The sequence below is a fragment of the Pempheris klunzingeri genome, chromosome 6 (genome assembly GCF_042242105.1).
Source record: "Pempheris klunzingeri isolate RE-2024b chromosome 6, fPemKlu1.hap1, whole genome shotgun sequence".
NCBI classification, from domain to species: Eukaryota; Metazoa; Chordata; class Actinopteri; order Acropomatiformes; family Pempheridae; genus Pempheris; species Pempheris klunzingeri.
The window spans coordinates 22,416,844-22,431,861 of record NC_092017.1 but is presented as its reverse complement, the minus strand read 5'-3'; the positions used below and the strand labels follow the sequence as shown (position 1 = coordinate 22,431,861).

Here is a 15,018-nt window from a genome sequence, read left to right as displayed (position 1 = left end):
GGGGTTAAATTCTTGTGGGATCAGCCAGTAGGTGGCTTTATCTCCAAGATGTTTGTATTCACAATAGAGGCAGTTTGTCCGAATTTAATAAAATGGGTGCTTTCTTCTTGTTTTTCATTTAATCATGTTTTTTTTCATGTTTTCTGACAATAAAAAAATGTGTCACGTAATAACCAATCAAAACCAAAGCCTTGTGTTGATTCCCCTGTGCAGTATACAGCTTAGGACATAGGGGGCAGGATCTGACTTGTTCGGAGTATGGGCAAAAAAAAAAAAAACGCTCCCCTTGAGAAAATGATGTTATCAGGACACAATGACGGAAGTGAAACACAGTAAACCCTCTTTATAATACATCTGGTTAGGCTTTAGATGGGATGGGAGAGAACATAACACCTCCCCATCAGCCCTCCTACTTAAATCTGTGTGTATCACCTGCTGGTTATTACATTAGTAATGAAATCTATTCTATTAGGCAGTTATTTAACATCATATATGAGGTTAGAAGATAATTTCAACCTAATTTAAAGGAAGCACGGACTCCCAGTGTGCTGATTTAGTGAGGAAATGTAGTATTAAAGCCAACCCAAACTAGGGATTACACAGAAAACACACTCTGAGGATAGTGATGGTGTTTGCATGCTGTTACTCCATCACTGGGAGGACTACAGCCCCCACAGGAAGTCCTGCACCTCCAAACTACTCCCATCCACTACTGTATCAGCATCCGTGCTGCAACATCACTTGATCACCAAGCCAGAAAATAAACAGAGTGGACTGTGGAAGCTGGGGCACCGTTAGCTCATGTCCATCGGTACATCTTTGCTGCTGACCATGCAGCTACTCTGCAGCTGCAGCAGCAGCAGCAGCAGCAGCAGCAGCGGCTCATCCTGCATACATGCCACCGTATTGACAAATATCTTCACTGGCTCCATGCAAGGGGGAAACGACACACCTGTCATTTTTCATTTTTCACGCTGCATCCAGGTGCTGCGATCATCCTCGTAGCATAAAAACGCACGCCAGCAACAACACTATGTAATACTATTACAAATCAACACAATACAACTGGTAGAAATATGCCGAAAGAGAGATTAAATAGGCCACTCTGGCGGGAGGTCTTTTTGGTGCATGTATTCAAGCAGAAACCCGAGAAATCATAGATAGTATCTTACCGTTAAAATCGTGGATGGAAAGCCTCTGCTGACTGTCAGAAGAGGAGATGCTCCAGTGGAAGTGGGGATGATGTTTAACAGCTCAGCCTCCATTTTTATGGACAATGCCGCCGCCTGTCGGTTGAAGGTGAGCACTGCCCGCAACAACCGTTTACTGCGACGACTTCTGTTTATTTCGTGTAATTGTTTGTATATCAAATGTTTCCGAAAGTAAACTGAAAAGCAAAATGTGCGACACGCGTCTTGTTAAGATAAAATATCCACAAAATCAACAAAAAGGTTATTTTCCGGAAGTCCACGAAATACAACTTTACTTCCGTTTGGTACCTTCAAAATAAAAGCATTCAATTCCCGTGAAGAACAAGATGAGAAACTTAGATCTGTGGACCGACAGACCAACAAAAGGGCCTAAATTATTACGTGGCCTTTTATTATTGTTTGAGATTAAACTTTCAAGCACTGTGTTCACAAGTAAATTTTGATTGCATGTTTATGTTATCAAGAATTACCGTAAGAAATCATTCATTCATTCAAGCATTCATTTCCTTTTCATAAGTAAAAGTAACCATAAACAATTTAAAAATAGGTAGTAAAAGTTTAAATATAACAGTATTAAGTTATCAGCACTGCCTTTACATCAGCCTTTTGTTTTATTCGTAGCTTAAACTGTCTCTTAAACCTAATTAGAGCTCGTGTGTCGGTTTCCCTTCCACCAAACTAATTCGTCACTTTTACTTTGAAGGAAGAATTTAAACTGGTTAAACTGGTGTTATTCAGCGTCACTTGGTGCAGCTTGACAAAAAAAACTACAAAAATGGCGTCTGAAACTGGCCAGAGGGGCCTAAATCAAATAGGTCACTTACCGTAAGCCTGACATCTGGAATGTAAGTCTTTCTGTTTGTATAATTTTACTGAAGTCTACGCATATTTATAAGTTTAAAATATACGTGTGAAATACGTTTAATGTCAAAGATGGCCGCTATTCAGACATTTTTCGGAGTGTTTTGGTGTCGTGCCGGCGTCTTGCCGGCGACGTAGCAGCCAGTGGGTCTTCCTGAAGGAAAAAGCGCCAACTTCTGCTGCACCTTGTGCATCGACAAACACTCTGTAAATGCCCCAAGGCTGGATATTCCGTGAAATATATCAAACTTCAATCTGGAATGACTCATTCGGGTAAGAGTAAAGACAAGTCCGGACTGTGCTGTGACTTTGATTATTCGTTTTCTGGAAGTGAACTGTTAGAAACGCCATGCCGTCGGTTTCTCTCCTCCCACTTCTTCTTCCACCGTTTTTGACCCAGTTTTGTCGCTGTGCTGTCTACAAAGTGCTCTATTACAGTCTAATTTGCCTTATTTCTGTTTGTTTAGCTACTTCGTGGCGCTCTAAAGATAACGGTTGCTAACGTAAACGGCTCTTTTCCTAAAGTTGAGGAGACAATGAAAACAAGAGGGGCACCAGTAAGTTAGCGTTAGCCCGCTAGCTAACATGTTATATAATGCGTTGCTCTGCCGGCGACTCGGTTGGATTTAATGAACCAAAGATGTCCACGTTTATTTTATGTCGCTAGTTTAGCTGTAGTTTCTTAACTGCGCATTGTTAACTGAAGTGCGTTGTTACTTTTTCCTCGTTGAACTCTGATGGCGCTCGCTGTAGTTAAATTCTGTGTTCCCTTTTCTTGCCAGTGAGGGGCGCTGTTGCATCTTAGGAAAAGAAATCCCCCTCAAGGTACCGGGAAAAAGATGCCAGGCCTGCAGGGTGAAAATGTAGTGGCGGCGCTGGGGAGCCCCGTTAAGAAGAGCAAACTATCTCTGAAGTTCCTCCAGAAGAAAGAAACTAAACGGGCTCTGGATTTCTCTGAAGCTCAAGCAGACGAGGCCAAAGCTGCTGAACCCGTGGAGCCAGAGGCGAGGTGGGTCTGTGCTGTCAGGGTGCGAATTACTGGGATCATGCACGCTGCTTTTATTGACATACCTTGTGGGAGTTTGGTGTGTTTTGGGAGCAGGAGAAACCCTCAGTCATTCTCACTCATTTCACATACATTACATTTCTACATTGGATTCAAAATGCATCCCTTAAATTAGTTCCTGCTCCTTACAGCTCTCACTTTAATGAGGGAAAGAGAACTAAAAATGACCATGACCATGAGCCTGAATATGTATGATCAGAAACAGGGTCTAGTAATGATACTTGTTTTGCTCTTCACTCGCTTAAGTTGTGATAATAGTGGTACTGTGCTCATGTTCTAATAGGGATACTATTGAGTTATAGTGTGTGAGATATTAGTGGAATTATATTGTGTCGATATAATCAGAATTGTTGTCGTTTTACAAATTTTCAAAGTTAGTTTTGACCAACACATAAATAAAAGTTAGCCAATTAGTTATGTTTGGTTTTATACATTGTGTTATTTAATGTACAACAGTGGATAATGACCAACCATATTGCCCGGCCCAACCCCAGATGGTGGTGGCTTCTTTTATTTTTACTACTGTGGTTTCTTCTCCACTGTGCAGCAGCTGTGATCAAGTCGTCCCCGGTCCTTCGGCATGTCCAGCCTCACCTGGACTTCTCCTGCCATGTGAGAAGCGAGAGAACTTGGTGCCGTTCGTGGGGCTCAACAACCTGGGCAACACCTGCTATTTGAACAGTATCTTACAGGTAGGCCGACGCCAGAGACGAAATGGACGTACTGCATATCTTTAATGGCTAAAACAGACACATGTATGTTGTGTTCATTAATGTAACGTGTGTAGGAAGGACAATGCTTCACAAATGAAGTGAAAATATAAATGGTCTGTGTTCATCTCATGAAACGCAGTTCCTTAACATTGTGCTCTCAATCTGTGTTGTTTAATATAACAAGCCATAACCTAGAAAGCCTTGATACCGGCATTTTCTGTTCTGTAAATTCATTCATTCATCTATTATGTAAATAGCCTCTGATGGGGGATCAATAAAGTCCATCTTAACATGAATTATAAAGCAACTTGATGAATTTCTTAAGGAAAGAAAATGACGTTCCCTGTCATTAACAATATTCTTGAGCATCGACACTGTAGATGGAAACACAATGAAGTGTTTGGCATAGTGGACAAAAAAGTGTCTCCTGTGGCTGATTAACAGTGAAAATCCTGTCATGTGACGGACTGTGTGTTCAGATTGGACACACACACCGTGGCTTATCTGTATTGGCCGAGTCAGACAGACACTGGAGGTTTTATCACACATTCAGGCACTTGTATGATCTCCTCTGCAACACCTGTTCAAACAGAGTTACTGCAGCCGAGGGGCCATGTTTCATCTCTTGGAATAAGAAAGACATTTCCATTGTAGAGGAAAGAACACACAGTATGTGTAAGAGCAGCTTGTCCTGTAGGCCAATGGTGAGACGACAAGGCAACTTCTTAATGCAGTATCAAAGCAGCAGTGTTGTATTACTTTACTACTATATATATTATTATTTTCTGTGTTGACATTGTAGAGGGTGTCTGCGGTGTTGAAGCACATTAAAAAACAGAATATATTTAGGTTGCTCAAAAAAAGACTGTAGATGGTATTAAAAAGTCTTGAATTTCATTTACAGAATGAATGAATCATTTAGCCACATGCAGTAAAGCTAATTATAAAATGTTTTGTGTGCGATTCAGATAAATATTGGCTGGAAAATCACCAGTACAAGATCAGTGACCTTATGCACATCTTATATGTGGAGGAGTTATTTCTGTAAGTGGTAAATCTAGTAATCCCATGTCTGCTGCTTATCCCAGGTTGTTTAATGATGAATGAATATTATTATTAATAATAATAATATAATCATTGCCCATCACCACTATTGACTTTCATTCATATCTTTCATACTTTAGTTGGTTAGACTGTGAAACAGGTATTAATTTATATTTGTATAAAAATATCTTGAAGTAAGAAGAACACAAAAACTACTGAATTTTTAGAAATGACTGTAATTTCTTTTCCTTGTACGGAAGTCGATGTAAAAATAAGAAGACTAACCTCGTTGGCGACTGTTTGCTCCGGCAGGTGCTGTACTATTGCCCAGGGCTCAGAGAAGGCATTAAGAAACTCTACAGTCTGTCGAAAAGAAAAGACAAATCAAAGGAGGAAACTGATAAAAGCGAAGAGGTTGGTGCCGTACAAATGCTATTTTTAGTCTGCAAAAATGTACATTTACAAAAAACAGCCTTGGAAATCAACTCCTGAATCACAGTTAAGTAATTAATTTTTTTCTCAGCAGTCAGAAGTTGTATCTGAGTCTTTGCCTGCTCAGATCGAGCTCCTCGGGAGCTTCAACAGTCTGATAACTTCAGTGGAGCAGCTGCAGTCCGGCTTCCTGCTAAACCCAGATGGCTTCAGTGAAGGAGAACTCGCCACACCGCCTCGGAAAATACTCCACACTCTCAGGTAATAATGGGACTATTTTGGATCATAAGTTGTGCACAAATGGTTTTCCAAATTATACATTCAAACAGTAAGGAAGCAAATTACAACCCAAATGAAATGAGTAGTGCAGTATGCTTTTGTTCTGTTACAGAAAAAGAATGAACTAATTTGTACATTTAGAGACATTTAGAACTTTTCTAAAAGTTGACTTAGTTAATAAACATTTTTCATTAAACCACCTTCTTCTGCTGTCATTGTTTTGGCTGTTAGCTGTTCCAGGAGCATGAAGCCGTGCTGTAAAGATCATAGATAAACACGTAGCTTTGACTGTATTTAATTAGCATATATAAAGTCAAAATGAATCCCTAATGCCCATTCTAAACTGTACACTAGGGTACAAATTTCCTTTGAGCAACAGTCAAAAAACACAAAGAAAAGCAGCACATGTTCACATTTTTCGGGTGAAACAGGCAAATGTTGATCATCTTTAATTATTTTTCTGTCAGTGAACTAACTGACAGCTCTGTGTGTGTTGCAGGCAGCTGAACCCCATGTACGAAGGCTATCTTCAGCATGACGCCCAGGAGGTGCTGCAGTGCATCCTGGGATATATCCAAGAAGCTTGTGACACCATTAAGAAGGAGCAGGACCTGGAGAAGGAGGACGACAATGTGATTGATGTTAAACCTGAGAATGGTGTTAGTTTGGATTCCAGCAGCCCTGCAACAGAATCCAAAACTCCCACCGAGGAGGACGGTCAAGTCAGCGGCAAGAGGAAGAGTGACACTGAAGTGGGAAATGCCAAAAAGAAGCCCAAGTCTGTCAAGTCTAGGAAATCGGATGCTGAAGAAGATGGCACAAGTAGAAATACACCTTTCACTCGCTCCAAGAGGAAGTCCTCCAGTGACATCACAGCAGACACCACTGAAAACAAAGATGGAGAGGGGAAGGCAGAGGATGAACAGATGAAGAAACTGAATAGAGAGGAGGACGGAGGGAGCGACGGCGAGGGGAAAGGTGAGAAGCCGTCTAAAGAGGTGGATGGAAAGAGAAAGAAGAAGAGTAAGCTGAGTTGGCTCAGGCCTTCTGGGAAACAGCCGAGTATCTTCTCCAAGTTCCGCAGCGTGGGGAAGATCAGCTCGATGTCCCTGAAGAACCAGAACAAACCAGAACAGGAGAACGAGCTGCCTGAGCAGAGCCAGAAGGAGAAGACCAGCGAGGAGAGGTCGCCGCAAAACATGGCTGAAGACAGACCGGCTACGAAACACCACGGTACGAGATTATTACTGTATGATAGACAATGATACTTAGTATTGATTTAATATTTGTGATCTACATTGCCAGTCGTAGGAAAGGAGAGATTTAAGTATATTTGACAAATATCAAACTCATAAACTGACAGATTGATACCCAAATAATCAACTGAGGATCAAGAGGTCAGACTTATTTGATTTCAGAGGTTTGCCTACATAATTTTTACTGGAGAGATCAGTTTTCACAGCCAAGTTACTGTATTCTAATTATCTAAGAGGCTTCAAATTGGCTTTCAGATTATATTGTCTTTAGTGTCGTTTCCTACTTAATGGGTTATTTTATCTTAAAATAAGCTTTGGAATAGAGTAAAAATGTAATCTGGGAAGATGGATAATCACACATTCCTTTTAGCTGAATTTGACCTTTGGCCTGGGAAATCAAACAACGTCAGCACATGATTCAAAAGTAAAATATGCAGGGTTTGTATTATGTTTTGAATGTTTGGAAAGTGCCTCATTTTAACTGTTATGTCTTCAAGGCTAATGCTTAAATTCAAATATACTCCTTGCAAAAAGCTTCATTAGTGTTTCTAGTGTTTCATTCAACACAATTACTCATGTAAACCAAAAATATTTTAACATTTTTACTGAAACAATCAAGTGGTCTTTCTTCTGTGACAATATACATAGATTGCTGTACGTATAAAGGAATTCTATAAACTTGATTTTTCACAATTGCTTTTATAGTAACAATTAAGATGTGGTGATCAAAGCTTCAAGACAAATTTTTGGTCTAGATACCCTGAAAGTGCTTGAACTTTACAATCCCTGAATATGACTGATCATCTGTCTGTGTTTAATATATTCAGGGGATCTGGACCTGACGGAGCGCTTGTTCCAGGGCCAGCTGGTTCTGAGGACCCGCTGTCTGGAGTGTGAGAGCTTCACGGAGAGGAGGGAAGACTTCCAGGACATCAGCGTCCCAGTTCTGGACGAGCAGCCCAGCAGCCCGGACGACCTCTCTGAGAGTGAGGATTGTTACAGCAGCTCTTTGCTCCCGGTTAAAAACATAATTCCCCAAACCATGATTCAGTGAAAGTTTAAGCATGCATTGTGCAAACAATTTAGGAAATGTAGGTAATCATTTAAAATACCTGCACAGCGTAAACATGCATGATGGAAAATCCTGCCTAATATTTTTTTTATTACAAGTCCTCCTCTGCCAACTACAGTTCGAAGGCCGTCTTATCTCAGATGTCCAGAAAAAAACCATCATGTCATAAACATGTAAACCCTTCCTCTTTCTTCCAGATGAAAAATATGAACATGATCAAAGTCAACATCTGCTCTCCTCTCTCCTCCCAGTCTCTCCTGAACCTAAACCAGAGCTAAAGACTCTGAAGTGGGCGATCGGCCAGTTTGCTTCAGTGGAGCGCATCGTCGGGGAGGACAAATACTTCTGTGAGACCTGTCATCATTACACAGAGGCTGAGAGAAGTCTGCTGTTTGACAAAACCCCTGAAGTGATCACCATTCACCTGAAACGCTTCTCTGCCAACAGTTTAGAGTGAGTTCATGAATCGCCAGCACTAACTGTTGAGTTGACTTCAGTCTTCTGAGTATTTTCTTCTAAAATCCTGTAGTTTCAGTTCTCTCCTGCACTCTGGTGACAACAGACTGGAGATAATAAGAAAATGTGAAATAAGCTTAATGATTTTATAGTAGATGTACCCCCTTTTTGTAAGAGGATACCTCTTTCGACTAAATAGTCCCTGCTTCTCCTAAAGTAAGACAACACTGTTTACTGCTGCAAATAGCATTTTTTTAAAATCAGTTTAACCTAGATTATTTCTTATATTCTGAATAAAATGCAAATTACAATTATTTAATTCATCAAAACAGATTGAGTCCTCTTAGTATAGAGTAGTAATCACAGATTGTACTGAAATATTAATCAATGAAACAGTATTTATACAAGGGTATTTAATTGTCACTAAGCAGAAAATAACTTTCTCAAACTGTAAACTGCGATGAGAGCGAATTATGCAGGAAATGTCTCATTTTAATTCTGTTTTGTCCTCTTGAACACCGAGCTGATTGTGTTTCATCCCCATCACAGATATTAACCCTGTTTCTTCTCCTCCAGGTTGGACCCGTATGCAGGCCTGTCTAAAGTGAACACTCCCTTGCAGACCCCTCTGACCTTGTCTCTGGAGGAGTGGTGCACCCGGCCCTCGTCCTCGAAGGGTCAACGCTATGAGCTGTTTGCTGTGGTCATGCACAGCGGCGTCACCATCAGCAGCGGCCACTACACTGCCTACGTCCGCATGTCTGACCTGAGAGACGTGAAGCTCTGGCTGCGGGACAGAAAAGACACGGAGGAGGAAGAGGAGAAGGAGCCGCTGGTGAAAGACGAAGAGCTGGACTATGACGACGGAGAGGTGTCGTTCAGCCTGAATGCGAGGGGACAGAGAGGTGCGAGTTTGGCTGCCAGCAAAGCGGGAAGCAAGAAGCTGTCAGAGGGCGGGGTGGGGCTCTTGGGGGGGCAGAGGACTTTGTCTAGTTGCGACCTCGGGAACAGCAGCAGCAAACACACGGAGAAGGCCAACAGCAGCGGAGCCACAGAGGGATCCAAACGGAGAAAACCCGTCAACGGCCTTGTCCAAAATACCGGAGCAGGACTTAAAAAGGAGCCTGGAGGTGGAGAGGAGGCACCGATGGCTTCTTGTGGCGGGGCGGAGGCCACACAGCAGCAGGCTTTGAACAGCCTCCTTGAATATGAGGGCAAGTGGCTGCTGTTCGATGACTCTGAGGTGCGTTTGTTTGAGGAGGAGGATTTCCTGCAAGCCTGCTCTCCTGAGACCTGCTCCTCATCCACACCGTACCTGCTGTTCTACAGAAGACTGCCTGAACCTGGACACTAACACAAGGATCACTGTCCTCTCTTGTGCCGGTCAGACACTTTGGCAGCTGCATCCAGACGGAGGACATTTGTATTTTGCAATACTATTAACTGTGCCAAAAATACTGTGGCTGCCATTTTAGCGTCTGTAACCTTCTGTTATACCGGGACTCACCTCAGATGTTCAAAGTCATATTTTAGAAATAAATGGGGATTTAATTTTCTACATGCCAGGGATGACTTTAGCCTTTGAGACTTTTTGTGCTGTCTTTTTCTTTTTAAGACACTGGCTTTAATACTTTTTTTTGGTCATTGTCTATATTATGTCCTGTTATTGAGTTGTATGGTTCCTTTTTACCAATCGGAAAAGCACTTTTAAACTAAAATGAGTGAAAATGCAAAATGTCGGAAGATGTCTTTATTACTAGCTGAGTACTTTTCCATAATTCACTGATTTGCAATTACAGAATAATCATTGCTGATAAATAGAAGCAAAATCTTTTCCACTTGCAAACCAAGCAGAATATGATTCAGGTTCTGCAGGTATTCTTTCTGTAACATTTGTAGTTTTGAGGCTCTCACACCAACTTCTTTAAGTCTTTTGCACTGATTCCTTGTTCTCAAGGTTTTTCCAGCATAGATGGCATCAATTTCAGGCTTCAGGTGTGTAAAAATGTGTTGAACTGACATTTTTACATAGACGTAAAGCATCTTATACCAAGCTATTACCCAGCATTAGAAGCTCTTTCAAGGTGCCAATTCAGAGTGAAGATATGTGAAACGTTTCTATAACATACGTCTAGAAAGTTTATTAAAAACAGCGTCTTTCAGCTTTCATATCTAAGTTAGGGTGGAGCTAACAACTTGAATATCTGGAACTGTTCATTCAGACAAGGAAGGGTCAAAGACAGGCAGGTTTACAACAGAGCAACTTCCTGCTCAGTGAGACTCTGCGTGGTCCTCCCTCCAGTTCTGTTCTTATTCTGATTTAAGATCGGTTAAACTAGCACAAAACACTGGAGGCAGAAATTGGACAAGAATTCAGAGTGCGCCGGGACAGATTTAAAAAACTAAAAACAAGTTTGGAAATATGCAAGTACGTCTGAGCAGGGTGGGTTTGATTGCTTGCTGTGTTCAAAGCTGCATACTTTCAGTTTGGCAGCTTGTATTAATGGTGTGTAAACTGCAGCTGAGAGAGCATTGGAAAACTAAACACTTTGAGCTAAAGTGAATCAACATCCTGCTGCACTCAGACTTCTAAAGATGTCAGACACTTACTCTAGCATGATTAGCATGTTCTCACCATCGGCCAAAACAAACTGGAGGAAATCAGGATTTAAGATTTGACACAAATTATGGATTTTGCCGTCACAACACATCATGTGTTAATAAATCTGTCGGTGTGAATGTTCAGCTAATGACTGCTGTGTTCACTGTTTGGTTCCGTGTTTTTCGTTATTAATATTGCAAAGTTTTGTCTGGAAACTATGATCATATGGTACAAAGTGCGTCTTGTGTAGTCATATTCAGGAAAGGTGACATCTCCATGTCCATCTCAGGTTCTACAGCAGATTGTTTAGTCCGGTTTTGGTTTCAGGGATTGAATCGGGTAGCTTAATTTATAGGCCATTCAGTTATTTCACTATAAATCATATATGCCTGGAAAAGGTTTCCAGACCAAGTTTTTTTTTTTAATAGTACAGATCTGGTTGAATATTAAAGTACAACAATCCCAATGTGCGTGTTGTCTACTTCAAACTGTACCTCTTTCCAGCTGTTGGCAGGTTCGTACTATCAGCAATAAAGTTTTTACCTTCACATGTCCTCTCTGGTGATATTTCTATTCCCCTCCTACTGATTTGTAGTCTCCAACATAACACTAATCCTACATAGACACAAAGATAACACATTAGGAAGCAAGAATGTTACCACTGTGCGCCAACTGAACATTAAAATATTTATTTAGTAAAATATTTAAAATAAACAAAACAAAACTACATAAAATTATACAAGGATGTCTTAAGTACTTAACTTTAAAACATTCTTTTAACTAAAAATAATAAAGCGTCATGATAAATAATGGTACAATTTTTTGCATGTTTTCATTTTTCCCCCCCTCCGTTTTCAGTTACATAAACTTTCAAGTTGTAAAATGCATTGCTACACCGTAATAAAAAAAGTGCACACATGAAATTGAATACAGAGTTTTGACACAGTACATTATTAAATAGACACCTTGACTTTTAAAATCGTACCTTTTCTGCAGACGCTCGTCAAAATTTGGCGTGGAAAAAAAAAAACTTTTTGGCACTTACAGTTAATTAACCAATAAAGGGATCTCACAGCACTCTTCATATTCAGCGGCTTATTACTTTACATCCAGCAGACTAACATTATCATCTTTTCTTTTTCTTTTTTTTTAACGTTGCAGAGGGACAAATATAAATACGTGTTCCTTTGTGACAAATGGCCAGCGAAGTAAAAATTCTAAATGCCAAGGTATCTCTTTAATCTTTAAGATCCACTTGTTCGTCCCTCTGATTGTGTAACAGTTTGTAAACAAATTAAGACACTGGAATGACGTACCAAGCTGCGATACTTTTAGCCTTTCTTTTAGCACGCTCCCCAAAACACTGACCAACTTTGAAGACACTTCTATTTACACTCAAGAATAAATTAATATTGCAATTTCTGTTTCGTGTGTGTGTGTGTCTGTGTGTGTGTGTGTGTGTGTGTGTGTGTGCCTGTGTTCTCTTCATCTTCAAATGTCAAGCTTGCGAAGACTCATTCGGCTGAAGGAATCTCTGGAAATAAGAGAAAAACAAGTCTTGATTTAACATAACACAAAGATCATCAGATTTTTCAATTAACAACGCTGTGATGTGGGTGATTAAGTGACCTTCAAGTCCACAGACTGTATATAAGAAGCGGACGTAGCTTCCAGGTCTGAAAAGTGAAGCCAATGTTGACGTGCCTTAAACCTGCATTCTTTCTAATGGCCAGCAGGGGGCGAATCTGCTAGTTGCCAGTCCAAATGACTGGAAATCAATAAGAAAAAAAATGGACCCTACTTCTGGCTAGATTTATTACCTCAGTAAACACTTTGCTAATGAGTTTGTGGTCTCAAGTCTTCCGCAATACAGCATGATGCTCATTTAGTAGATTATGGTCACATTTAGAGGAAAATAGACAATAAAGCAGGATATACTTTAGGGCGGGACTTCGTTGTGACCAATCAGAGGCCGTCTTGGTGGAACAAATGTCACTACTGGCTCCCAAAAACCAAGATGGCGACATCTATAAAAAAGTGAAAATCAAGGCTTCAAAACAGCGGTGGGTGACGCCACAGTGGCCATGTCCACTTCTGTTATACAGTCTGTTCCATGTGATGATTTTGGCATTACGTAGGCAAACTTATCTACTATTTCCATTTCATTTTTTTTCTGGTTTCTTATATAGCAGAAGTTCAGTGACAACACATGACACAGAGACTCAAAACAGCATCTCAAAAACGTCTGAAAATCCCAAACTACCTTGTCAAGCTGTCCGTTTGCTGCATGGTTTTTACAGAAGCAAAAACAAAATTCTGATTTAATTTTACATCCAAAACATTTACACACATACACTCACACACACAGATGCAAACATGTGCGGTCACAGTGCCCCCGCTCAGCCCTACCTGTGTGAGTTGACCTGCAGTACAGGTTTATAAAGCTGAGGGATCTTTCTGTTGATGAGGGGCTGCAGTGCCTCCTTCAGCCGGTGATAATTCCTCTCCAGCTCTCTCTGGTACTCCTTCTGGTCTGGACCAATCAGGCTCTTGTTCTTACGCAGGGCATCTTCACACCTGTGGCAGAGAAGTCCATCAAATGCTGCCTCGTAGATTCTGCTCTAAACATTTCTCTGCACTAACCTTAATATGACAATAGCCATATGCTAAAATTGTTTGCTCCTGTGTTTGTTTTGTTCATTGTTTTGTAACAAGGCTTATTGGGGCATTTGGTCGTGTTAAAGTTGTCGTCTATAGGTGTAGCTAGCTACACCTTCACCTTTCAGCATCAAATCAACATGAATCCATGAAACGTTCTAATATCAACAGCAGCTTTCTGACTGATCATATCATTTTAACAGTCAAACATTCCCAATTAAACGATAACTTTCTCATTATTCTGAGATCGTGTTATTGTTTTCTCATTATTATGTGCTAAATCTTGCCTTCCTCAGACAAATTTCCAACATGTTGTACCTGTTCACAAGTCTGATTCATCATCCACACTCCGTACCTCTTTGTGAAGTCTTTGAAGCAGAGCCGTAGCTTATTGTGGTGTCTGTACAGCTTTGGGTCACTGGGAATCTCTGACAGGAACACCTGAGCCACCTCCAAAGGCCCCTGAGGAAAAACAAAAACTATGATTATCCATCTACAACTTAACTTATCCCAATGTATCAAAGCAGATACAGAACTTGGAAGAGTTATTTTTGCTATCAAATATACTGGACATGGTAAAACTTTACCTGGTTGACAGTTGTGCCCACTGATCCCTGTAGGACCATCTGCAACATCTTTGCATCTGCAGGGTCCTGGTGGGTGGCAAAGGCCAGCTCCTGAGTCTTCTTCTGCATGTCCTCTATTGCCACCTCGATGGGTGTGGATATAATCTGGAAAATGGCAAAGAGACAAGTGGTTTTAGTGATCAAGGCAGACCAAAAACGTTTGATAAAACGGCTCCCTTTGATCACCACCTAACTTCCAAACTATCATCCCTTCACATAACCTGCTGTATGTTTTTTTGGACTAATAATAAAACATTTAAATCTTTATGAAAGGTTCGAGTGGCTGTCTGAAAACTAAACCAGCCACATAAAAAAGCTCAACTGAACTTCTGACGTTTTCTCCAGGTCAGTTGTTTCCTGTGGACTAGCTGAAAACGGTTTACCCACCTCCTCTTTGTGGATGATGTTGATTCGTGTCTTGATGTACGGGAAAGCGTGGGAGGTGGTGAGGATGGTCTTGCGTTTGAACTGTTCGTGCAGGTCACCGTGGGCTCGCCCATCCAGGGTGAAGGGGGTGCAGTAGACGAAACGTCGCAAGTTGTAGTTCTTGTCAAAGTAAGTGATGCGGTCCTTCATCTCGTACGTGTCGAAGTACGGCTCCACATATGTGATCTGGATGAACGCCTGCAGAGGTCAAGAGAATCATACTTTTGATTGGTTGAAGCTTTTTTAGCCTATGTTCCATCTGTTAAAGATGGACACTTGGATTAAAGCCTGAACCACCATGTGAGATTGTGCACTC

The 15,018-nt window shown here is 40.9% G+C and overlaps 2 protein-coding genes across 7 annotated transcripts in view; one reads left to right on the top strand and one right to left on the bottom strand.

The window, feature by feature from the left end:
* Window positions 1-2,164: 2,164 nt before the first annotated feature.
* Window positions 2,165-10,251, top strand: usp1 (ubiquitin specific peptidase 1). Of its 3 annotated transcripts, none has more exons than XM_070832139.1 (9): window positions 2,165-2,345; window positions 2,855-3,081; window positions 3,689-3,830; window positions 5,208-5,309; window positions 5,419-5,588; window positions 6,106-6,839; window positions 7,690-7,848; window positions 8,186-8,387; window positions 8,967-10,251. In XM_070832139.1, exons 2-9 carry the CDS (start codon window positions 2,912-2,914, stop codon window positions 9,742-9,744), a joined length of 2,457 nt encoding a protein of 818 aa, XP_070688240.1. In that variant the 5' UTR covers window positions 2,165-2,345; window positions 2,855-2,911; the 3' UTR covers window positions 9,745-10,251. The 3 variants fall into 3 exon arrangements, with proteins under 3 accessions (XP_070688240.1, XP_070688239.1, XP_070688238.1); XM_070832138.1 differs by having other exon boundaries at window positions 3,686-3,830; window positions 5,422-5,588; XM_070832137.1 differs by having other exon boundaries at window positions 3,686-3,830.
* A 1,475-nt stretch (window positions 10,252-11,726) lies between these two features.
* The window catches only part of dock7 (dedicator of cytokinesis 7), a 45,685-nt gene continuing 42,393 nt past the window's right edge, over window positions 11,727-15,018 (bottom strand). For all 4 annotated transcript variants that reach the window (XM_070831569.1, XM_070831570.1, XM_070831571.1 and 1 more), the window contains 5 exons: window positions 14,664-14,900; window positions 14,238-14,381; window positions 14,006-14,112; window positions 13,402-13,569; window positions 11,727-12,526 (listed from right to left, as the gene is read on the bottom strand). In XM_070831569.1, coding sequence (XP_070687670.1) covers window positions 12,484-12,526; window positions 13,402-13,569; window positions 14,006-14,112; window positions 14,238-14,381; window positions 14,664-14,900 — 699 coding nt within the window. In that variant the 3' untranslated portion in view covers window positions 11,727-12,483. The remainder of the gene's footprint in view (window positions 12,527-13,401; window positions 13,570-14,005; window positions 14,113-14,237; window positions 14,382-14,663; window positions 14,901-15,018) is intronic.